Raw genomic sequence first — 27,077 nt, forward strand, 5'->3', positions numbered from 1 at the left:
TATACTCCATTATCAAAGTTACCCCAAAACAGAAAACCGACTTTCGATTATATGAAAAATTATATATCCATTCAGAATAAATCTTTTGGCAATCTATCAAGTGCAATCGATAGCTAGGATGTCAGTACTTGTTTTAAAAATATAAATTGTAATTCTTTGAAACAGCATGCATAAATATTGAAGCTTTCTTCGAAAAAACTATCAAAGTTACCCCGTTTTACGGTACAACAACTGCGTAAGGTTATCCACGACCTCCTGTTAAACAGGATTTTGAATCTACAGGCGTAGCCAGCGGAACTACTTTTGTTACACAGGTAGGGGAACATGGTCCAATTTGGACCTAGTAACAGTTTTTTGGTCATATTTTAGTACGATAAATGGCATGAAAATTTGTATGTTTGTGTGACAGCCTGATTCAGCGCGCACACTTTTCTCTCAGAGAGTTTTGTGATATCTACTACCAGGACATGACTAGACATGTTTGAACAATTTTTTTTAGAAGGTCCGAATTGGACCAACCCTGTTATAATTCCAACCACGTTATATTTTATGGGTTTTTGCTGAGGTAGTAATACAATATAACTCTGATTTGTGTGGTATCATGTTCTTTGAACTTCTCCTGTAAACGAAAGCTCTAAAAATAAAGTGAATGCGCGTCAAATTTCAATTGAATTAGAGTCAGGACTAATTCAAGTAAAATGTGAATCTCATTTAGAAAATAGGTACAATCAACTCTCCCTAACTTGATTTTAAATGTATAATCATGTATGGGAGGTATCGAGATGACGAACACATATTTTTCAATTTTGGATCTTTCTGTTATTTGACAAAATATATTGGAGGAAGTCATTTTAATGTTGAATGTAGTAAAATTTGAACACATTGAATCTTTGAATAAAAATATCGGGATAAAGTGGTGAATTTGTATAGGATACTGAAGCAGACAGCATCGAATCTGGGAGCCCAAAATTGGAGAAGTATCGACTTACATTTAGGAATTAAAGTATGATATATTGAAGAAACTGCGCATTCCATCGAGCAAGGGAACAAAAACACAGAGAATCACGTGAGGGAAAGTTGACTGTATTGTTCCCAAAACTCGTAAACGTGTTTTGAAACGTATTGTCAAACTTGTTTTGGATGCAGCTTGACTGTGGTATTCATAAAGATGCTTTTCAAGTAGATTATTTTTTGTCTCTGTTTTTTCGGTGCTCTACCGTATTCCTTAGTTTTTTTCGAATACTTTTTCTTGGACGCAAAAGAAACAAACGCATCACCGATCAATATTGCAACTTCTATTATTTTCTACCAAGTCGAGGAGACTTTCACGTGATGGAGCTCTTGGAATAGGTGTTCTCGTTGGAAATCAAGAGGTCCGTATTGAACCATATCGAAAGGTCCGGTTTGGACCAACACACATTTTTTTTATTTACAAACTACTTGAGCACAAACAGTTCATAAATATATCAAAACCATATGGTCAGATGAAAACTTAGGCTGAAGGGGTTCGATTGTAAGATAATACAGAAAAAAATGAAGAATTGTTATCGCTTACAGAAGCTTGGAAAAAGTGCTAACCGACAGTACACTAGTACACTTTAAAACAACAAACTAATATAAAAAGCAAACGAAATAACTGAAAGGGGTCAAACTTATTGTGCTATTTCCAAGCCAGACGATGGGTAGAAAAACAGTATACACGATTTTTACAGTAGCGCCTGTATTGAGAAATGCTTGATGGTCCGAATTAGAACAGGGTCCGAATTGGACCAGGTTCCCCTAACGAAGGTTGGGCGATTTCCTATAATAAGTTATTAAGTAAACTTAAGCATTCCATCAGACTGGAGCTTCTCAAATTAATATCTGAGCTGCTCCAGATGATGTGATGAGTATTAGCATCACTGCCCACTATCAGCAGAAAGCCTTTTCATAGGCAGTGTATGACAGCTCGTTTGAAATCATCACCACAAAACGAAAGATGTATTTCCAATTGAGGTCACCAACAGAAATGTCAAATTTGACAGCACATACATCTCTGATTTTCAACTCAGAAATGAGTGTTGCAACGTGAGCGTCTTTTACGCATGCACGAGGCCTGGCACGTGAGTTTGCCATTTCATGTTTCTGAAAGTAACAAAAAGTCCACAAAGCTACCCTCACAATAGTAAGGTTTTTGAACTAGTGCCACTTGAGCTGTACCATTTTGCATGAGCCTACAAAAATTGATCGTTGCTGATATTTTATGCTGAAGATTGATCTAAGCTACCTAACCGTAGCCACTACCCAAGCTAGGTAGGATTGAGCTTTTAGCAATCTCAGCACGAAAAAGACCAGTAGCGAAAAAACAGATCGGTACTTCTAAAAAGTCGCCAAACGCGAAAAGTACAGAATACACTGTGTAAAACGCATCATGTGAAACCATAAAGGTGAAAATTTACACTAAATAACAACGTATTAATAATCCCACTCTTATTTAGCCTCAGAATTGAGACTGAAGAAGGGCAGCCGATTATCGCGGAGAAACACAAGGCTACCTACACCATTTCTTCAGGTAGCACAGGAAGGGCACAATTCTGTTGAAGGAGCCCTGCTACTCCACAGGGATGGTACACAAATTATGTCACGCTAAATTTCAACTTTTTCGACCCCCTCCCCCCCGCCTTTGTCACACTTTTTGTATGAGTCCTCCGAAAATTTTGTAAGGCTTGTCACGCTTGGCTCGACCCCACAGGCTCCGTTAGCGGTTAGGTTTTATTTAGACCCCCCTAACCATTCATTCTTAGGCACGGTAGGCTTGAAGCCACATGAATAAGGGGTCACCTGTGAGGTGGACTTTTACCACCGAAGCAGGCAGTCATAAGCGCTACAGCTTAAATATACGCGAAGAAAACGCGCATATTTTCAGAAAGACCATACTGAGGAAGGTTCAATTTCAGCTGGTCAACGATCTTTTCGGGATGAAATTTTGTAAGACTTTTCAGGTCGTAGTGCATCCAGAGTTACTGTGTACGTGCTGTAGCCTTATGTGCAAGAGCCACATTCCTTTCATGCTCACCCGTGCACTGTACATTTTGAGACCTATGTTGATGTTCCTTGCTTTTTTAAGGTAATTTCTCAATGCGTCTCATGCGCTTCGTCACATACGTTGTTCAAAAACAGCACAATAGGGTAAGGGATCTAATTTTCGACCCAGTGCTAATTTTCGACCCATTGATAGAACGAACGTTGTTTAAACTACTATTTAAATTTTGGAAAAATCTATAAACCACTGGAATACGCCGCTACTGTTAAACCTGTCATGATCTAATAACAATTGCATTTATATATTTAAGTTTTGATTCTAAATTGATCGATCTGATATTTCGGTGTCTGAATCAGTCCTTTTTTCTTCCATGGATGAAAAATCGACACATTTGAAAAAGACTCAAATCAGTATAAAAACTGATCAAAGTGAAGCCTAATAGATAAAGTTTGATGAAAAGAGATCTAGTTTAGGCATATTGTATTGAATTAAGTGCATCTATTAGTGAAAATAAATTCTATTACGCGTTTGAAATTGTCCGAAAATTGAAATACCAGGTTTCAATTTTCGACCGGTCGAAAAAGCATGCCATGATTTCAGCAGGTGATGTGTTTTAGTTTTCGACCCTTCATCAAAAGTAAACATCGTTCATAACGGTGGTGCCTCTCTTTTAAAGATAAATTGCTTGCTCCAACGGTTCTTAACTAAAATGGTGAGAAATATACTGATCTTGCTTCAAAAATACATAAATGGAGTAACATATTACAGCGCCCAGAACAGTACAGGCAAGTCTACGCAGATACCGTTATCCAGCAAGCAGCATCAAAGATAGTAGTTTTGCTTAGGAATTCTGAGGTTACGAAAACATTCACATTCACGCCAATTCTGAAATTCCGGTAAGATTACCGGCAGTAGCAATTTGTAATATCCGTGTGAATTCTGGCATTACGATAATTATGTTATTTTCTAGGAATTTTAGGATGTCGGTAGGAATTCAGATATTTATAATGTAATTCTGAATTTTACGTGTAAATTCTGACATCTCAGATTCTCAGATTTCTTTTGGAATTCCGGTATTTCTGTAGGAACTTTGGGATTCCGATAGGGGTGTTGGATTTTTTATGATAATTCTGGAAGTTTAAATACCATTCTAGGAATAGTGCAGAAATATTAGAAATCTGGTAAAAACTATAGAATTGGGGTGGGATCCCGGATATAAATCTCTTGGAATTCTGTGGGTATCTTTTAGACGGTATCTCCAGTTCCGTTGGAATTTCGAAGCAAAGCTGTAATATAAACCTTTTGAATGTCGGTAAATATGTTATAGATTTCAAAGGGATTTTTTGTGAAATCCATAAGAATTTTAATAACTTCAAAGGGAACCCTGGTATTTTAGGGGAGATCCTCATTGAATTTTAACGACTACCAATGGAATCACTACAATTCTCATAAAAATCTCTACATTCTAAGTTCTAGAAATTCCAAGGACATTATCAGAAACCCCACCAAAATAACGAGAATATCACAGAAACACTTAGAACTTCCGGAATTCAACATGTTGTTAAGAAAACACACAGGGAGCATCGAAATTCTACCGCAATTTCAACAGAATCTCAGTCTGACTAATCGCAAAATTACACTAAAAATTTTGTCAAATTACAGCACCTTCATGATTTTGTGCAAATTGTCGCGTAATCGATTAGATTCCATGCATTCCCTTCATATGCATGATTGTATTAATTTTAAGCGTCACTCTGAATAGATTGTTATTTATGTGCAGAATCACTATGCACTCTGAATGGAAATTTCTTAACGTGCTGCTTCAGTCACTGCTCATGATCGAAAGTAGTAAGTACTACATGTTCGAAAAGTTTTTTATTCATACCAAAAGTAAAGTAAACTTTGTGGAATTGGTTTTTGAGTAGATGCTACCTGTAGTAAAGTTCAACGTTTTTTATTCATATCACTCAAAATGTTGCATCGGTTCGGGTTGCAGATCATCTCCTTATAAAAAGCATGATGCACAAATGCAAAAATGATCAAATTATCACAAAAGCTTTCAGTAAATGCTAGTGTAGCTGAGAAGCAGACTTTACCCTAGTTGGGACCTAAATCCAGAAAGGGGTCATGCACAATTTACGTCACGCTCCAAGGGGGGGGAGGGGTTTCTAGGCAAGCGTGACAAGCCTTGCAACATTTTCAAAGGACTCATACAAAAAGTGTGACAAAGGGGGGGGGTATAAAAAGTTGAAATTTAGCGTGACATAATTTGTGTACCATCCCAAAGAGGATGATTATTTTTCCCAGATGCTAATTTAAATCAGTCGAAAACAACAGTCAGATAAAAAGCCCAAACAGCAAAACTTCAAAAGAAGGAAAATCCTTTGTTAGAAATGCAATTCAAATGCTTATAAACTCTGTAAAGCATGAAGAACAACCGATATTTATCAGAAGGCAACATTTCAATTGAAAAAAAAAAAAAAATACAGGCAAGATGTAAAAGTGAAATCTATGAAGAACAGTCGATTATAACGAAGGAATAACCGTCGATACAAGTGTCTACAACAGTATATAACCACTATAATGTATAACTCCAAAAGAACAGCCAATGTTTCAAAGAAGGACAAATCTCTATTGAAAATCTATCAAATAAAAAGCTAATAATAATTACTTCATGCTTTGGAGTATCAAAATAATAACAACCGACATTCAGAAAATGAATCTTTTTTTTTTGGAAAATAATAGCATTAATACAAATTATTCATTCAAACGATAGTTCTGAAGAACAGCTATTATCTAAAAGAAGGAAAAACTTCAGATGAGAAGGGAGGAATTTGTGATTAAAATGTTAGCAACTGAATGTACGATAATCCTTTCAACGGTACAATTTGGACCTTTCGTCCATTCGACCTTATTTCCATTCGACCTTTTTTGTCCATTCGACCTTTTGTCCCTTCGACCTTTTGTCTCTTCGACCTTTTGTCCCTTCGACCTTTTGTCCCTTCGACCATTTGTCATTCGACCTTTTGTCCTACAACCCTTATTTTCACTATGGAAAACCTTCGTACTATTTCACCGAAGGATTTCACTCCAATCACACGCCGTATAACTTAAATAAATTTTACAAAATTTCCTCAACCGCCGCGTATAATTGAGAATGTAAACAAAGTTCAATCCGTCGTACTGAGAAAAAAAAGCTTGTGCGCATCAATGTGTACGCGACGCTCGACGTAAAAATACGGTTCCTTTCATTGCGTTGTTTTCGCTGTACTGTGAGCAAATGCCATAATTCTCGCATAACTTATGATCTCGCCCTAAAAGCCATTATGTTATTTAACATCTCTATGGTGAAGAAAGGATAATACTCTACCTGCCAGTGGTATTAGTGTAGATGTTTATACATTCATTTGCTCTGAAACAACAAGCTTCACACGTGGTTACCAATGGCTTTTAGGGCGTTATCTCAGATTATGCGAGAATTGTACTGTCAAAAGGAAATGTGTTCATATGTTCGGGCTGAATTTTGATGACGAACAATTAATTTTAAAGGAAATTAGTATATTCCATCATACTGAAGGATTGGAGGGAGATGCCCGTAGATCTATATATTCTAGTAAAATATTTTACTATAGCGTTGATATGTTGTGTTTTAACCACTCAATACACACAGTGAGCCGTAAGTTGTGAGACGAATCTGGAAACTGATTGCGACGGAGTTGAAAACGATACGACGGATTGAGAATACGGTAAGACGCATTTTTTTTGCATTATTTCCAAAAAGAGATCAAGATTTATCAACATCTTACTGTACAATGCGAAAGCCGTTTTGAGAAAGAATTGTTTGGTATCGGTTTGTATCAGCCTCATTCACTGCAATACTGGGAAAATTGCAGTTCTCACTGATCAATGCTTAATACGACGGATACTAGCACATCACCCTACTGTTTCTGTGTCTTTATGTAAATTTCTCTCCGATCGCCAGCCAGCCAGCAATCAGCTGGCAGTTGTAAATATACCATCACGATTGCCGCCGTATTAACGGCAATAAAATTACTGTTTGTGTTCGCGTCGTAATAAAGTGTCTAATTGTTTCGTATAATAAACTGTTTAATTTGTGCTTAATGTAAAAATTAGTTTAAAGTGCAGTGTCCGAAAGATCGTGTAGTGCGCGTGAACAATAGAACTATTTTGGTAAAAGAAAAGTTGTTTATCTATACTTTAACTAAATTTATCCTAGCCTGTCCTGATCGTCCCGGTTTTATTACTGTGTATAAGATTTTCATGATAAACAAAATTAAATCCATACGTAAAATGTATGTAGGAAAAAGTTGTCCTGAAAGGGTTAAGGAATAAAATCAAATCAAAGTCGAAAATCTCAACAGTCGCCATAACCACACCACAGTCAGTGTCAGCTGCCAGAATGAATGAAATTGGATTTGCGTGCAGCGACTTGAATGTTCGCCAACACTGTGACATTGTGATGACGATTTTTCCGAGAGGCTGTATGGCGGCAGACCTTTGCTGTTGCTGGAAACTCTGAATGCCGCAACGGTGAAGCAAAACGGGAAGGAAATTGTCTGTTTAACGAGATTTAACGACCTTGTCTGTTGTAGGTACGCTTCGCGTGTCTTCTTCGGCTGTCGGCTCTGCAGTGATTTGAAGCAAAGGAAGAGCCGATCCGATAAAGGACTCGTTCCGCGCACAGGAGACGGAATGACAGTTTTGTGAATGGAATTTCCCGACCGCAAGTAGTACTCTGTTGGGTTTCGTATATATTATACTATATGTCGTGTAAGCGCGTGCCAGTTGAATGAACATCGTAACACGAGAATATGGTTCCCATGCAGGACTATGAATCGACAGAGAGAGAGAGAGTGGGTTCCCATCCATGATGACGGACGACGACGGAAAGAACATGCTTGATTGCATCCGTGAAACTTTTTCCGGCGATGTTTCCGAAACGATAATGATGATGATGGGCGATGTGAAACGAGGATCCGGAGAATGTGACGACATTTAGCGTGAGTGATAGTGACACGTAGGGCCAGAACATTGGGCTCCCCAGTTGAATGAGGTTATTGTATGGAAACGTGCCCGCAAACTGTCCTATGCTTTGCGAAAAAGCCTATGGCGAATTTGGAATTAAACTAAAAAAAAAACTGGTGTGGAAATATTTAATATTTTCATTCCATTTCATTTTTCAGAATTTTAGCAGGTGAATTGGTTTCACCTGCTAATAAGAGAAACCAAAACGCTTTCAATTAGCTTAACCTAACCTTACCTAGATATATAACGCATTAATGCTGTCAATAGAAGATTGCATCGATTGTTGTCTAAAATTATTAATAATTGAGAACTGTCAAGCAGCTAATACGGTGCGAATGGAATGATAAGTGGTTCAACACTCATGATTCAAAGCTTCGGAAAGTGAAACAAGATACGCTTCGGTAGACGGAACACTACAGCGAGCCGACCAGCGGCATACGGCTAAAGATTGGTCATATGCGGCTTACCCGCCCATTTTTCTTTAAAAGGGAATCCCCACCAATCAGCGAATGTTGTGGAATAACAGTGAATGTTCGACATTTATTTCTGCAATGCAGAAAATATAAAAAAAAAGGCAGAAGAACAATGTGAGCACGACAAGCTTGAGAGACGCCCTAGCGAATGAAGAAGAAGCATTAAAAAATATTAAAGTTGCCTGTTGCAGTCAGTACAATTTTGTTAATGTAACTAGAATTGTTATACGGTGTAAAGTCACGTTAATACACAAAAAAAAAGTTGATGTTTTTTACATGTATGAATGATGATTACAACTCCACCGGAGCATGTGGTGGTCCAGCCGATCATTACGATAAACAAAAAGAGAAACGTACTGCCGTTATACGCATAATTGTTCCATGTTCCAAAATAGTAATCGAGAAAAACGCGTTCAAAGATTTTAACACATTTAGGCCTCGTATTGACGTATGTGGTAAAATAAATTAAAATCTTTACATTAGTATAAAGAATAGCATGTTTATTAGAGTCAAGAGTTTGTATTATGGGAATAAAGTAAATTTAGCTACTAAATTCAAAGTGGGACTGTTGTGCCTAGAAATACAGGGTTTTTGGTGAATTTCTACTTCCACTGATAGTAGTAACCAATTATGTGCTAAACATACTGCTGTAGATGACCGTTCTTACGTATAGATTGTACCGAATGTAGAAGACGTATATCCTCAAGACTATATTAAGGCACCTAAATTAGGTGCATTAAATCATTAAATCATTAAATGAAGGTTCAAGTGACATGTGCCAAACGGAACCACGTGTGGGGGAAGAGAAGAAATACGATTTTATAGTTTGGGATGGAAATCAAAGTTTTCTGTATGTGTGATAATGAGATAATGTATGAGTTAGTGAAAGAAAGAGTGGATGAGTAAGTTAGAGAGTTTATAAGATGTAATGAATTCCTATATCGACTCTTCCAGCTGCAGGCTTGACAGAAACTCGTCTGCGAATTCGAGGTATTTGTCTTAAAATTCAAGACACAAATCTTCACAAAATTTGGGATTTCTTTCGACTTTGTTTGCAAAATCATCATATTGGATGCATCGCAAATTAAGTTTTGGAACCACCAACATATTTGCCACTTGCAACGCCAATTATGCGCAATAACCCAGTAAGTGGCCAGGTCATCCAAAACCTTTGGAACTATCCTTCTTTTGACTAAATTTGGACTTCTTCTTGGCTTCATCAAGTTTGATAAGTCGCAAGCAAGGTCTCAGGACCACCAATATAATGGCCACTTCCTCTGGGGAACAGGGTATCCAAAACAACCTGGCATGCTATCAAGTCACCAAGAACCTTTAAATTACCCTTCTTTAGCCTTGATTTGGGAATTTTTTAAGTTTGATGTTGCCAGCTAGGTTTCAGAACCGACAGTTTAGAGACCATTTCCCCCAGGGAACCGGGAATTCGGAACAATTCGACATGTGGTCAAGTCATTCAAATACATTGTGGTTCAGATTTAGACTTGATTTGCAAATTCATGAAAATTGATAAGTCGCCAGGTTTCAGATTCGCCAATATAATGACCACTTCCACAAGTGAACCGGTATTCGGAACAACCCAGCATGTGGCCAAGTCATCCAAAAACGGTCGAAATATTTTTATTTAGATTTGGTTTGCTAAATCATGAAGTTGATTTGTCGCAAGCCATGGACTCGAAATTAAAGTGGTTACTGATTCTTCAAGTAGGATTATTTCAGTACTCCTCGTGATGAATCCAAAATTACGGTGAACAACTGATCTCTTTTTTGAGAAATTTATTGAAAAACGGATATTGATATTGATATTGAAAATTTAAATCATATTTGACGTTAGGCTAGCACGAATGATGAATGCATCCCGATAATACAAACAAATAAAACAGGTTGTGTTCCACATGGGATGTAAAGCCAACATAAGAAGATGTTCAAAACGATTATCCCAAACACCAGCTAAATCAAAACTAACAACTGAATATTTTGTTCGAGAACAGCGCAGCGAATTGTATAGTGTGACAGTTATGCGTACAAATACAGTAGTGGGACAGTTATGCGTGGAAATTCAACAATGGGACAAATTGACTTGGCTTGCTTTTCATTATGTTTCCGAACAAAGTTAATTTTTGGTAAGTGTTTTCTATATGTACGTAAAAATAAACTGTTTAATGACAAAAAGTCAAAATGCACAAAAAGGAACATGGGACAATTATGCGTATAACGGCAGCGTAGTCCAATAATAATTTCATTAGTAAATTTTACACAAACTTAGATTGCTTCAGCCATGGTGGTGGTTTTGAACATTGCATCCGTCATTTTATTCCATTGTTCAATTAGAAAATCAAAATTAGAGGGAGATATGTTACTAGATATGTGTTTTAAGATTTTCAGTTGATGAAGAGACGAAATAGAAATTACCTACGGTGGCATAAATAGAGGTATTTCCATTTGATTTGAAAATATTAGAATGATTACTTGTATGAAGTAAATTAGAAAAGGACCAGACAACCAGAAATCGCATAAAAGTTCACGTTATAACTCGTTTATTCATACTAATTACATCAAACCCGCAAAACACCGTGGATAAAATCGTCAGATTGATGAGTTTTCTCGCCTAAAACACTTTTTTCTGAGTTCATTGGTAGGGTAACGGTCGTATTTTGGACCCCCTAAGGAAGTGATTTAAGTTTTTTGTCCCAATTAACTAATTGCACAGCGTAACCAAGTCAAAAAAAAAACATGGCAAAATGTAGAGATAAACTTCCTCTACGAGATAAAATGTCCATACGATCTTTAGGGATCCAAAATACGTCGAAAATAATTGAACTGTAAAACACTGTTTTTCATTATTTTGGACACACCAATACATTTTGGACCCTCAAAGTATATATTTTGGACCCCCGGCATTTTTTATCGTTTGGCGACAAAGTCCACGACACTGGCTGTATAATATGCTTGCCCAAGGTCTAATCAATCGATTGACAATGGAAAACCGAAGAAATTCTACGCTTTTAGTTCAGAAATTTGAAAAAAGTTTTTGTTTACATCTGGAAAATTTTTGACGGCTTCAATTTCTGTGTGTAACGTGTTGTAACGGTTGCATGGATGAACCGATTAAATAAAAGTAATTTCAGATAAAATAAACACATTTTCTTTGTACAAACGGTTGATGCAAGTGCGGAATAGTCCTATCTTTCCAAATGACATGCGAATTTAGTTGGTCTTTCGATTTAAACTGGGAAATTTGCAGGAAAATGGCCCAGGGGGTCCAAAATATATAGAGGTCCAAAATATATTGGTTACCCTACATTTTGTTTCGTCCCGTACACTCGTACAAAGTAAGTCGAATCAAACCATAGCAGCTGTCAAATCAACATTTGTTATCATAAGTTAAGTCGCATAAGATATCAATTTAGTTCGGTAGAATATTGATACACGCGCATTGTATGTTATTATTCATCACATAATATATGCACGTATATCACCTTTACTTTTGACGTAGAAGTACGTCTTTCTTCTCTATACAGGAGTGAAATTGGAATTTCAAAACCAAGAGCGTTACGCTGGCATGAAATATTTTAAACGTTTATAACTTTTCGCTGGCCTAACGAAATTTCTTGATTAGCACCTCAATCGAAAGATAAGACATCAAAGCTTCATGTCGTTTACTTACTGAATCCCACATACCTGTCCAAATAGTTTAATAACTGTTTTAAAATAGAACGTTGATTTCAAGCTAATCTATAAATAGGGGTGGCTAGAGAAAATTTGACGTCATTTGCTTTTCACTCTCCGATTGGCTCGCATCTCAGCAGGCGACAGATCGGCTTGCTCTGACCGGGCGTGCTTCTCAGGCACAGACATCGATAGCGAAGGACGCCCCCGTTTGTCTTGTTTCGCTCAAATCAAACTGTCGAGCGAGCGAGAGAAGATGCCGTCCGAAGCCAAAGCCATCACCGCTGTCGCCGCCTAGAAGAAGAAGAGGAAGCAGTCCACAGGTAAATTTGCGGTCGAACTGTGAACACGGTCGGGCGAGTCATTCTCGCTTTGTGCTTCACCGCTTGTTTGCGTTCACCCAGCCATCGTCATCGCCGCCGTAAATTTCATCGGCCGAGGAGCTGTTGACCCGCGCTTCAAAATTTCGACTCGTGATGAAATCATCATTGGTGGTCAAGAAGCAATCCCGTTAGAAGCAAATACCAGAAGCCCCCTGAGTTTTGCTGGTCCGAGAAGTGTTATTTATCCGTAACAACATCGAAGCTAACAAAGCCATCGGTTCTTTTCAGAGCCATCAAATTTGTGGAAAAGAGTTAAAAGAGAAATATTTACGACTTTATTTATAACTTCTAATATTCCTAAATCAATTTCACGGCTTCATACAAAATTTCATTTGTCATGAATAATTTATGACTCAACCATTTGAGATTGTACTCGCGGACGCTGCTGCAGTGCCGTCGGGGTGAGTGTTCAACATTTCACAACGATTGTAAAATAGAGTGGCTTTTTCAACAGCGCCTTTTTTGTTCCATATTTTATGGGAACACTTTAATTAGGAAAATTATCCCATGTAACAAAATTGCGACATATTAAGAATGCTTTTGAAAAGACATTCTCATTGAACAATTGTAATAATTTTGGCACCCATGGATCAAAAATTTACCGTCATAATAAAGAAAACTATTGATTATCAATAGCTCGTATTGAATATTTAGGGAATGCCAATCATTCCAACAATTCATGTTCAACCAATTTCTCACGTATTAGTATTCTCCACAATTTTTAAGTAATTCCAAGCCCAACACATTATTAGCACATACCCATTTCCCAGATTGGTCGATCAGAAAGCGAATAGCACAAAAGGGAGGAGCATCATCTGCTATTCCAAGGTTATAAAACATGCTGCCTTCGTTGGATTCAGTTTCATTCCATTTCCGCTTTCGAGCTGGTAAGAGCTCCTCCGAACTTGCTTTGCGAGAAGTACCTCGCTGCTAGAAGCCTGCTGAGCCGTTAATCCAGAATCTGGTTTGTGAAATCGCTCAAGATTTCAAGATTGAGCTACGTTTCCAGATTTCAACTTAATCCCTGTGATCCGCTACCCTGTTGCTGTTGTGCACCCATGAAATATTTAGCTGGTTTGTCGAATAAACTGAGAACTTATTCACATCTTCTTATTCTTCTTCTTCTTGGCATTACCGTTCTCACTGGGACAGAGCACCAATCGATTGGATATCTTTCGAATCTACTCCAACAATGAAAACTATTGATTATCATGACTAAACTTTTGAAAAATTGGGAAATATCGAAGCATGTCTTATTTTTCATAGAAAAGCACATTTTTCTTGTGTATTCCTGACACAGACATCATTGCGCGATATCTTAGCCACTTTCGTCATTCAAAAGGAAACGCCCCTTTCGGTCTTCTTCTTACTTCTCTTTATTATCTCGTGTTCAGTCGAAGCCAACCACACTGAACGAAAACTCCCGCCATGAAATGAATGATTTATCATTCGCATGGCTGTAATTTGGTATATTACTCATTTTGAATGACCAACTTAAGAATATGACGCATCGACTGATATTGAACAAAAATCATCCGGTTCTAGAATGATTCTACGCATGTACTCGTATGATTCACAGTCTTCAATCGAACTGTGGTTCTACAAAGGAATATCATACCAAAATTGGCAGACAATAATTTATCGTATGCTCCATATCGAAAATCATCCAATTATCGACTAATGTGGTATATGAAAAGCAAATGACCCTAGGAAACAAATCATCCTTGAAAATCTTAGTGTAAACAAGATAGCTGCCGCTTGTTGCGTCTTTATTTGGTGAGAATTATTAAACAGATTGCAAGGTAAATAACTGTTAGAGTGCGAATTTCAAATGTGCTGCGTTTAATCACATCTTTACAGGGTTCAAAGAAACGAAAGTGGTAATAATCAACCGTTGGATGGATCATTATGGCACGGATTAAGAGATGGTTTCTAGGATTGCTGTCAGTTATCTATACTGTTAGATGCTCATGCTAATTTCAATTTCGCATGAAAATAGAAAATTAAAGTGTTTATTAAAACTGAATCAGTGTTTTCTTTGTTTCACATCAGAATTTTCGAAATTATATAACAATAATAACCATGAGTGAAAAATTTTGAATGAAAATCATTTGAAATTCAGCATCTTCCATAAGGATGAAAATCATTCAAAGACTGGAAGATTTTCATTCGATGCAATTTGTAAACAGATGATTTTAGAGTGGATGATAAGCATTCTGGATATGTCTGATAATAGGTATGGGGCACGGATGAGGCAAAAATCATTCACTTTATGGCCGGAGTTTTCGTTCAGTGCAAACTCGACTTCACGCGCGCATCAGTCAATCGTTGACCAGCAACCGGAGAAGGACTCATATCGGAATAAAATTTACACGTTCGTCGCTGCTGCTGCTGTTTGTTCCCAAGCTAAAAGCTGCGGGTTCCGTGTAATCGCTCATCATGGCCCTTGGCATCCAGCTAGCCCATCGAATTCGTGGAGAATGCGTCCAGAAAACTTGATAATTACCGTCGGAGGAGTGAGCAAACCATCGAATACAAGGACGGACAAGAAAGCACAAAATTACCGACCGCATTTTAATTTAATCGTTTTCGGTGATCTTTTAGTGTGTTTCTGTCTAACAAGGGAATGAAAACCCAGTTTGATCGACAGTGACTACCACCAACCGTCCTTTTCAGGACGACAATTTCATTTTAAAAGAGTTGTGAGAATTTTCCACCGTGAAGATGATTGGATGTGATTGATTCAGATTTTGGTCAGTCATTTGCACGCAACCATAAATGGGAAATAAATTTCCCATTGTGCGGGCGCGAGGCGATCCTCGACAGTGTGTGCATGAGTCGGATAAATTGCGAACGGCACTTGAATGAAGAATCCCTCCCGGTTTGTTTCGCATTTAGAGATGATCGCATAATGCCGTTGTCGCCGTCGCTACCTAAATGATACTAGAGCGATCAGTATCAACTCGTCGAACACAGAGCTAAAACTAATAAGCAACAGCTTTGTTGACGTTTCGATTTGGTAAGTCATTGTCGATCGAATGGAAATACGCACACAGAAAAGACTGCGAAAATGCTACCGCCGCCCGACCCCAACGACGGGAACCTATGTTAAACTTTGTTTGCCATTTATCTCCGTTGAAAACTAATCATCCGAAACTATAATTGATAACTAAATTAATTATTTAATCAATTGTGGCCCTGAAAAGGGCAGTTGTTTGAAATTGTGCTTCAATGCAATTTCAGCACGTTCGCCACGAATACGACGAGTATCGAAAGGCTTCGGAACCCACTTAAGCAATCAATCTTAGTGGATCATGCGTGGACCTTCAAGCGCAATATTTGTTTGTTGAGCAAACGTTATCGCTCATGCTTCTTCTTCCATCGACCGGTTGAAGAGTTAATCGAACCAACCAAATAATAACACAAAATGTTCATAATAGGTCAACAATGGCATGTAACAAATAGTGTGAAAATTGATTAGAAGAGCACTTATTTTCGACCTACAAGAATTCTGTGCCAATTTTCGGATTGTCATACAAAGTAGGCCAAAACCGTATCGAAAATCGGTCGAAAGTTAGTGTTGGGTCGAAAATTGGTGCTGTTCTCTCAAAAATCTTTCATAAGTTCGTGACGGTCTCAAGCCAGGAAATAGAAGATGCTAATGTTATCCAACGTCACTTTGGCGGTCGTATCTCGGAAACAACCTCTTACTTTTTAAGTTCCATCACGCCAAAGGCAGCAATTCTCCCAAGAGGGTTGACTTGAGGAATGAGCTGCAGCGCTTAGGCAATCATCGATTAGTGACGCTTTGAGACGAACTGCGTGAAATACTGGATCATAGCGGCCAAGCCTGCATATTGATGAGTATCAAGCCTAAATGCTCATGCAATGGATATTGCTACAGACCAAAGCACTGGACCGATTCTATCGATTCTAACGATCGAAGCACCCGAGCTATCAAACATCTAATCTACTGGAGGAGTTTGGCGAACTACAGCTGGAGCCAGAAACCGATCACCCAACCAAGCAACACAAGCAAGCAACGACCAATCAAACAAATTCAATCATCTAGCATTATTCCTGGAACACCAAACAATGGTTCTCGGAACCACAGAACGACAAATGGTTCTTTTTAGGACTACCAAAATGAGTCCAAAAAGAGTATACTTCTGAAAACTTCATCCGATCAATAACAACACAAAACTAGTACACTTACAAATTCATACACTTGACAAATCAAATTATTAATCATCGTAGTTCTACGTCAACCCCGCGGTAATATAATAGACATTACCCACCCCAATTTTTTACGTAGAAGAGCTTTTCGCGACATCTTATAAGGGAAATTTTGCACATACAAAGCCTCCAGGTGATTTCGTTATACGTACAATTTGGTTGTGCAAAAGAGTTTACATGGGTATATTCTTTCGAATTTAAAAGATTCAAACGGGTACCCGACGGATGAAAATTAGCTTGAGAATGAGCATGAGTAAAGTTGACTTGATGGGTATGATTATCAGGCAATCGATCGTTAACTGAAAAATAAGAACTGCTGGAGATTCTGCCTGGGGAATTCCGGGTACCAGAATTTTTACCATTCATCTGCCTGGTACACACCTCAACGATTCGTTTGCGAGAAGGGCGAAAGTATGACTCATTGTTGCCCCCGCAAATTGCGCATACACATTTTTTGGTATCTCCCTTGACAGGACAGACGTCCTCAGCGTGATAAGAACTTCCGCAAATCATTCATTTAGCTGGTGGGGAATCGATTGTATGGAAGACACAATTCCTGTGTCGAAACGTCGGGCAAATAAATAAGCCGTTGAAAAATTAAGACTGCGTAGCCGAAAAGCATAATTCATACATTTAGCATCCATGCGGCAATGTTTAGTACCATGAACCCACTTTTGACACCAACTACACTGAGTTGAGTTCTGGTATGTTTTAAGCTTCCGGTAAAGTGAACTAAACAAGATTCTTGAGAAAGACGAATGTCAGATTGGGTCTTCTTTTTCATAATGATTACTTCGATTGAATAAAATTCAAGTAAATCATTTATTCCATTTTTGATCTCTTCATGTGGCTTATAGTCACTTAGTCACTTGAAAGACCTTTCAAGACAACCCTAAACAAAGGTTTAGTTTTGTCGTCATAAGTAAAAATGTGTGCTTCTTCTCTTCGAGATGTTTGAGAAGAAGTTCGCGATCTTTAAGAGTATCCGGTAAAACGCGACAGTATCCCTTCTTTGCGGTATGGAAAGAAACCTTGATTTCCCAAATGGAGTTCAAGACCTTCTTCGGAACAACTGATCACGATTGGCGGCACCCGTTTGCTTCCCCATTCGATCAATCGACGAACCTGATCTAGTAGAGGCTGTTTCGTTTTGTGGGCCTATCTTTGAGCAAATTTGTCCTTAACATCGATGTTACTGAATCGTTTCAATTTCAAGCTGTCGAATAGATTCACCGATTTATTCGAATCCTTAGCATCGACTTTTTTGAATCGATTCGAATCGACTTCAAATTGAAATTCATTAAATTTGAGAAAAGACCAATTGCATTTTTTTGGCTTTTAACATCTCTCAATCAAATCAGTTTAAAATTCTATAGAACATACTAAATACTTTATGGCGGGTACAAAATCTTGTATCTTCCTCATCATCTAATTAAAGATTATTCATTAATTTAGCCAGAAAAAAAACAAATCAAAAAATCGAAAGAAGAAAATTAATTCACCAGATCTTGGGTGCTCCAAACATCCATTGGACAAATCGGTTCATCTGAAGAAAAATCGATTTTCAGAACATCGATTAAAAACTGCCCAGCGCTATTGGTGGGTCGAAAAAATTGTCTATTAATATTTTTGTCGTTGTGGATTATGTATGTATGTATGTAGGTAGCCACCAATCCTTGCTTGAGTCTTGCTCTGCATGCGGCTCTACTCAACAGTAAGGTCAAATTTTATTACCAATCTGCATTCAACATACCGTCGTTTGAAGGGCCAAAAGGGGGGTGGCGGACCCGTAAGCAGAAACACTTACGCGAAACCTGCGGGAAATAGAGAATCTCCTTCCAGCCATATGATCCAACAGATTGAGCATAAGAATTTGCAATACATGTCGAGCTTTCCACGGAAAGGTTTGTTAGACGAAGGGCGGATCAAATCTTTTACAACTGTTGGAGAGAAAAGTACTAGACGCGAACTAACACTTTTCCTCCTGACTCCGATTGGCACCCCACTTCATTGTCCAGTTTTAAATTCAATGAAGCCTTGATGCTCCCTCTCTCCCCAAAACATGATAATTTCAATTACAGTGACATGCTATATAGTAGAACAGATTATAATATATATGAAAATACGATAATAAAATATAAAAATAAATAACAATAGCTTTTTGTTTCCTATATGAAATATGAAACAGTTATGTATTAGCGAAAATGTGATATGGCACTGCCCTCAAATTCTGTAACGCTTCAAATGCATGGTTCTCAGTGATAACATTTTGCGAATCAATATGGTATAAATAAATGTTTTCGAAAAAGCCAGGCTTGTTTTTTTAAAGTAAGGTGGTTGAATAATCTTTTTGCTGCGTAATACCATATATTTTTATAATGTTCATGTACCTAGGGAATCGACTACTATAAAAAAATAATATCACAAGGTTCTTAAAATTACGTATTATGTAATGAATGATACAGCAATTATTCATAAGGAATACGAATTAAAACAAATAATAAACAAAATAAACAATTACATCAGACGCTTCGTTTCTTTCGCTGTAGTCTACTGTAGTAAACAAGGACAATTACATTAAAGTCATTTTTAAGTTGCGGCGTTTTTGTCCTTGTGAATTATTTCAACAAAACATGAAAATTAAGTCCCAAATATGTATTCCATTGGCATGGGAAGAAAAAATAAGAAAAAATTTACTTGGATGAACTGTACAAATCAGGCAAATCGAAAACCATTAGCCACGAACCACATGCGTTACAAGTTCAAGGAAAGCGCCATCGACAAACCATTGACCCACATTATCCGAACGAGGGAAACTTCCGTCTCGGCTGTTCAAATGTTTCCGAGTACCAATCAAAAACAGAAGAAATATCTTGTCCATTTGCGCAACAACATGATGGGCTTGTGGGGCTGACCCATCGGAAAGAAAATCAATCAACGCTTTGCATTGACCCTCGACTCGATAGACTGCATTCGGCATTTTGGAGAGTTCTGCTCTACCTCTTCCGATCCCTTTATTGCTGACCATCGCTCAAACAGCCAATATCGTTCACTAGAATGGCAATGATGCCGTTCGATGATTTCAATGAAAGAATCTCTCGGATAAATGCATTGCGTTTTATTGAATCCCAGCGATGCTTGTATATCAGTTCGAAAGAAACAGCACGAACGATTTTTTTTTCGGCACTGCACTTGATGGGAAAGGATATTATTTATCCAGTAAATTGGGTCGGAGATTTATGGATGGTCAAACCCCCGCATATCCATCAATCGGTGGGAAACCAATATTTCCGCTCATTCTCTCTATGGTTCCTTTTATGGAAAAATCCAATATCGATGCCGGACATCGCAACGGTGGCGAAAACATGGGTACGTATTATTTTGATTGGAAATATTTCATGTTGTGGTGCAAATAGTTTTCTAAGCCCCCTTTCCAACCTACCTGGCAATTTGTTTAAAGTTGAACTTCCTTCGAGGCTTCTTATTCTTCGATGAATCTCGTCCCTTCTTCCAAATGTGCGTTTTGAGTGCAGATTCCTGAAGAAAAAGAGAAACATTCAAGAAACGTGTCAGCTTACAACAAATTATGAAGGAAATAACAATTTCTATCAACAGCATCAGGACCCTCAATTTTTACAGGAAATTAAAACTTATTGTTATTGATATCGAATCAGAGAATCGTCCCATTCGTAGACCCTTCGTAGCTTATTATGTTTTCCCCTCAAAATCAATAAAAATTGATTATCTGTTTCGGTTCTTACTGGAAATAGAAGAAAGGCTTACTTTCGACATTTGCCGGAGATACCCACCTGGTACTCGAACGACGGTCGGAGATAATAGAGGGCCATCTCTTGGTGAAAAACGGGCGTCGCGGAGGCAGACATTGGCGGCACAATCCAAACCCAGTCCGCTGGGCAGCCGTTCCTGGAAAGAAGTGTGGTAAAATCAAAAGGTTGGTGTTGTTAATTTTTATCAGAGGATCATTTTCAGTTGTCAGTTAATGCAATATTGAATATATTTTTTGCAATTTCGTTTCGTCATAGGCTGTTTTTCAACATGTCAACCCGTTATGGAATGGCTTACTTTCGCGTATTGTCGTCTGAGCCTATTACCTAACTGAAAAGCGTTTGGTAATAACTCATTACGCAACTCATTAGTTGCGTAATGATTCATTACACAACCGCTTCTTAGTATTGTAATGTGGCAGATTTATAGAATCATCATTGTTAGAAAAACGAAGAGGAGACGGGGTTGGTGGTCTGATGGCTACCGCTTCTGCTTCATATGCAGAAGGTCATGGGTTCAATCCCAGACCCGTCCCTTCCCTCGTACTTTGTATCTCTCACTTGCTTCTATCTTCCATTCTAAATATATCACACTCAAACTATTCGTTCATAGCAAACGCTAGAACCAGAGACGGACAAGAAACCGTTTCCCTAACGCTTCCTACTTCCACGCGCACGCCTTTCTTACGCCTGATACATAGGCAGTCTGCTAACCACAAAAGCAAACCTCTCTGCCATGCCTTTCCCCCAATCCATACACTCCCGCATGAACTGGCGTGGATGCAGTGGAATATACGGTCTACGTGGGAGCCAGTTCAATGCATCATCAATTCCTCCCCCTTCCCCTCATTGGTCTGCATTCTGACGTGGCAGGTGCCATTGTTGCCTAAAAATAGAAGATCACCAGCACTTATACACTGAGGATGCCTGTTAGTCCCAAGCAGTCATTCGGTTGGTTCCTTGTGTAAGTGCAGCTGATCTGGCGATACTGGAGTGCATCCACGGGCGGCCAATCAAGCTCAAGCTCATTGTTAGAAAAACGAAGAGGTCTTTACTGTCGTTATACGCATAATTGTCCCATGTTCCAAAATATGCAATCGAGAAAAACGCGTTTAAAGATTTTAACACATTTAGGCCTCGTATTGTCTAGGTGTGTGGTAAATTGAATTAAAATCTTTACAACAGTATAAAGAATAGCGTTTTCATTAGAGTCAAGAGTTTTTATTATGGGAATAAAGTAAATTTAGCTACGAAATTCAAAGTGGGACTGTTATGCCTAGAAAAACGGGGGTTTTGGTGAATTTCTACGCATAACAGTCCCACTGATGGTAGTGACCAATTATGTGCTAAGCATACTGCTGTAGATGACCGTTCTTACGCATAGATTGTACCGAAGGTAGAGGACGTATATCCTCAAGACTTTGTTAAGGCACCTAATGACGGCTCAAGTGACATGTGCCAAACGGAGCCACGTGTGGGGAAGTGAAAAAAAACGATTTCACAGTTTGGGATGGAAATCAAAATTTTCTGTATGTGTGATTATGAGAAAATGTATGAGTTAGTGAAAGAAAGAGTGGATGAGTGAGTTAGAGAGTTTATAAGATGTTATAAATTCATATATCGACTCTTCCAGCTGCAGGCTTGACATGAACTCATCTGTGAATACAAGGTTACTCTGCGAAGTAAATATTTAACTCAAAATTCACGACACAAATCTTCACACGATTTGACATTTCTTTGGACTTGGTTTGCAAAATCAAGATATTTGATACATCGCAAATGAAGCTTTAGAACCACCAACATATTTGCCACTTGTACCGAAGAACCAATAGGGTCCTGAAGCCCTGTCTCAATTTTATTACCAAACGCTTAAGTTTAGGGCAGAAACACATGTTTACTCAATTTTTAAATGATTTTCATTGGTTTAAATACAAAAAAAAAAACATTTTTTATATGATTTTTGAGATTTTGTCACACCCCTTGGTTTAAACTCGAATTTTGGGTATATTTTGTTTTCCGTGTCCCTTTCGAAATGTCAGATAGGAACAACCCCAGTGTTAAAACTATATGCCCTGTGGCATTTTTGTCGAAAAAGTGAATGTTAAACAAGATCACAAGTGTCAAGGTTGATATTTGGAACCATTTTTAAAATTGAAGTTAAAAAATGATATAGCCGTTATTTGAGCGGGAAAACTTGCTAAAGTAGTTGCAATAACATGCTCTTTCGTATTATTGAATAAAAACGAGAATTCATTGAACATTTTAAGACCCAATTATCCGGAATAACCCAGTTTGTGGCCAGCTCACCCAGAACCTCTTAAACTATTCTTCTTTTGACTTGACTTTGACTTCGTCTTGACTTCATCAAGTTTGATATGTCACAAGATAGGTCTCAGAACCGCATATATATGTAATGGCCACCTCTCCTGGAGAACAGGGTATCCAAAAACAACCTGGCATGTTATCAAGTTATCCAAGAACCTTTGAATTATTTAGCCTTATTTAGCCTTGATTTGAGAATTTATGTAGTTTGATGTTGCCAGCTAAGTTTCAGAACCGATGGTTTAGAGGCCATTTCTCCCAGGGAACCGGGAATTCCGAACAATCCTACATGTGGTCAAGTCATTCCACTACATGTGAACCACCTTTAGACTTGATTTGCAAATTCATGAAAATTGATATGCCAGGTTTCAGATTCGCCAATATAATATGGCCACTTCAGCCAATGAACCGGTATTCGGAACAACCCAGCATGTGGCCAAGTCATCCAAAAACGGCCGAACTATTTTTATTTAGACTTGGTTTGCTAAATCATGAAGTTGATTTGTCGCAAGCCATGGACTCGAAATTAAAGTGATTACTGATTTTTCAAGTGGGATTATTTCAGTACTCCCCGTTATGAATCCGAAATTACGGTAAATTTTAAATCGATTCCCCTGGTTCTAAAAACTAGAAAAAAATTGTGATCGACCCTGAAAATTCCACTGAAATTCATTGAAAAATGGATGGGAAATAAAATGTTGATAATGAAAATTTCAATCAAATCTGACGTCAGGCCCGCATGAATGATGAATGCATCCCGATAATACAAACACATAAAACAGGTTGTGTTCTACATAGAATGTAAAGTCAACGTAAATAGGCGTTCAAAACGTTTTTCCAAACACCAGCTAATTCAAAACTGCCTACTGACTATTTTGTTCGAGATCAGCGCAGCGAATTGTATAGTGTGACAGTTATGCGTAGAAATACAGTAGTGGGACAGTTATGCGTGGAAATTCAACAATGGGACAAATTGACTTGGCTTGCTTTTCATTGAGTTTCCGAACAAAGTTAATTTTTGGTAAGTGTTTTCTAAAACTATACGTAAAAATAAACTGTTTGATGACAAAAAGTAAAAATGCACGAAAAGTAACATGGGACAATTATGCGTATAACGGCAGTTTATTTAATTAACAAATAGTTTCTTTTATCATTTCAAATGAGTATATTTTATTGAAAAAAATCCTAGCTATTTATTATGGAAACAAAAAATGGGCTTGGGAAATTTGAGCTTCCAGTCAAGGAAGTGGGCGCAAATTTTGGAACTTCGAAACTGTACTGGGGAGCTGAGGAATATTTGTACTGGACTCGGAACAGACGATCTTGGAGCCGATATACTGGGCGAAAATGTCAAGAACAGCAAAATTGTAGAGAAGAACTGCCGATGCTTTTTTGTTGCAAGGAATTTTCGACGTATCCTCCAGCAACAATTGAAGATTTCCATCATCCATGTCTCTTCAGAACATAAATATTTATCCCAAAATCTGTCGGTAGAGACGCGGACCATGGTCGAAAGCCTTGTCCTCTGTAATCTGTTGGTGACGGTAGGTTCAGAAAGGCTAGATAAGATTTCTCCGGTAGGAGACCAGCCAGGACCAATGTCGCTGCCAACTGCCGATCAATCGGAACATCTGAATTGGAATCGCTCATTGTTTCGAATAATGATGCTACCCGGTCCACGACTCGGCCATGTGCAGATTGATGAAGAATAGTTTTAAAACTATTCCTCAAGTAACCTTTCATAAAATTGCAAAACATGTTATACGTAACTCGGTGCAGAATTCGATTTATACAGCCAGCACTCGTCGTAATTATCCAACTCGTAGTACAACTCGTGCTGTAAAAATCTTCGTTCTTCACCTTATTGCGTAAACTACTTATTCTAAAGCCCTCATATCTGTACAAAAACATGAAATCCTTGCAGAAGATATACATTTTTGGATACAGTGTTGCCAAACATAATATTTTTTCATGTTCAATATGAAATGATTTTTTGAGCCTTCCTTAGCCGAGTGGTTAGAGTCCGCGGCTACAAAGCAAAGCCATGCTGAAGGTGTCTGGGTTCGATTCCCGGTCAGTCCAGGATCTTTTAGAAATGAAAAATTTCCTTGATTTCCCTGGGCATAAAGTACCATCGTACCTGCCACACGATATACGAATGTGAAAATGGCAACTTTAGCAAAGTCCCAGTGCACTGGGACAGAGCCTGCTTATCAGATTAGTGCTCAATGAGTACTTTCACAGTTATTAACTGCAGTGGGGGGACGTTAATACCAAGAAGAAGAAGATGAAATGATTTTAAGGATCAATCAAATTAAAAAAAAATAAGTCGATGTTGCTTGTTTACAAATTATTTGAATTCATTTGAATGCTAGAGGCGGATTAAAATTTGAATCATTTCAATACAATTTTTGAAAGCTTTCAATCTCTTAACTTCATTCATGCATCAATAACAATATATATCATGACCGACTTGCGACACTGACGAAACTAGTCTTTTCACTGTCACTAGACGTAGCTATATTTCATTTGCTCACTACGTCATGTCGCAATTACGGAGCACTCCCGAGAGCAATCGTAATGTTGTTTTGCAATTAAATTTTCTATACAATTTTGAACAATTTTGGGAAGTAAATGCGCTTGATAAGTTAAGGCTAAGTATCCCGTCATTCATCTTGATAGCCATGTTGGTTTTCAGCTTGCAATATCAAAGTGATAAAAATTAGTCATCATAAGTAATTTTGATTCAGAAAAGTATTGCGAATATTTTGTAAAATTTTACATTCGTCGAATAAGTTGCGCGCCGGCCAGTTACGCGCCAGGGTTACGCGCTGCCCAGATCCATTGTGTGTGGCCAACGAAAACGAGGACAAATGTCAAAACTGGTCTACCAGCTGACTGTTGTGAAGTGTTTATGCATGCTGCAAGGTACGGGTATAAATTTTGGTTCGTTTAAATAGCCATTGACTGTGATACAAACGTTGCGATTTTTTTTTTTAATTTTTCTGTGGTATTATTAATTGTGCGCCATGTAGTTGCGCGCAGTGTTGTGTGGATTGAATGCTACCGTTAAGGGCAGATTTGCTCTTAGCAGGGAAAATAAGCGCGCTGTCCATGACAAGAGATTCACCCTGGCGCATAACTGATTGACAGTCACAAAAAAGAGAGAAACTAAAATATATCTCAAGAAGCGCAATATTACTAATTGATTTTTCTCTTATGTTTTACAAAGTTTTTTGAATCGATAAAATATGCATTTCTCCAGATGACATAAACAACGTATCTCTTATATTTTCGGAGTTCTATTATATTTTATGTTGAAAAAATCGTCTACAGGTCGAACTCGATTATCCGGGATTCGATTATCCGGAATTTGTTTCTTGATGTTCTTGTTTTTCAATTTTTATGCATAAATCTGTAATAATTTGGTATTGCAATATACAATACGAATGGTTTTGCAGTTCAAAAATTGATTAAGAAAAGTAGGGGTTTGAAAAAGTGTTTTTAGTGTATGCTGGTCAAAGAAAATATTTTTTTTTGTAAAGACCCCTACTGATCCTAGACAAAATTTCTGGCTACACCATCGCAGCATATAAATAAAAATTACGAAAAAAGATAATATTTAAGTTCTTTTGTCAAAGACTTCATTTTTTTCCATGTGATTCGATAATTGGAGTGAAAAAAAAAATCAATACTCCGGATAATCGAGTCCGACCTGTATTTCACCTTGCTCTAACATTTACAGGGGATGGAGATGAACCAGCCACGGGCTGAATATCTCCCTAATAATGCCAATAATAATAATTAACAGGGGCAAATTCGGGCAACATTTTTAGCTGGCATATAAAAGAGTAACTCAACAGCTATCAAATCCATGGTAACTAACACGTGGCACTGCTTTCCTTGACTACAAAATATGTCCTGTAAAATGTTTAGAAATTAAAATTATGCAGCTTTTAATACAGTGTTTATTTTTATACGCCATTTTTCAGGGCTGAGTGACAATTGTCAAGTCTTCTAGGCAATGATATATTCGGTTTGGCAAATGCAGATATTGCCTAAGATAGAATATCTTGATATCAAACGTCATACTTCTCATTGACAGTGAAAACTAGATGTGTGAATT

General features: G+C 37.9%; 1 protein-coding gene across 2 annotated transcripts in view; it reads right to left on the bottom strand.

Annotated features, from left to right (window-relative positions):
• Positions 1-27,077, bottom strand: part of LOC5572370 (nitric oxide synthase) — a 445,274-nt gene that overhangs the window by 81,972 nt on the left and 336,225 nt on the right. For both annotated transcript variants that reach the window (XM_021847903.1, XM_021847904.1), the window contains 2 exons: positions 20,654-20,768; positions 20,287-20,381 (listed from right to left, as the gene is read on the bottom strand). In XM_021847903.1, coding sequence (XP_021703595.1) covers positions 20,287-20,381; positions 20,654-20,768 — 210 coding nt within the window. The remainder of the gene's footprint in view (positions 1-20,286; positions 20,382-20,653; positions 20,769-27,077) is intronic.

The sequence above is a fragment of the Aedes aegypti genome, chromosome 2 (assembly GCF_002204515.2).
Source record: "Aedes aegypti strain LVP_AGWG chromosome 2, AaegL5.0 Primary Assembly, whole genome shotgun sequence".
Lineage (NCBI taxonomy): Eukaryota > Metazoa > Arthropoda > Insecta > Diptera > Culicidae > Aedes > Aedes aegypti.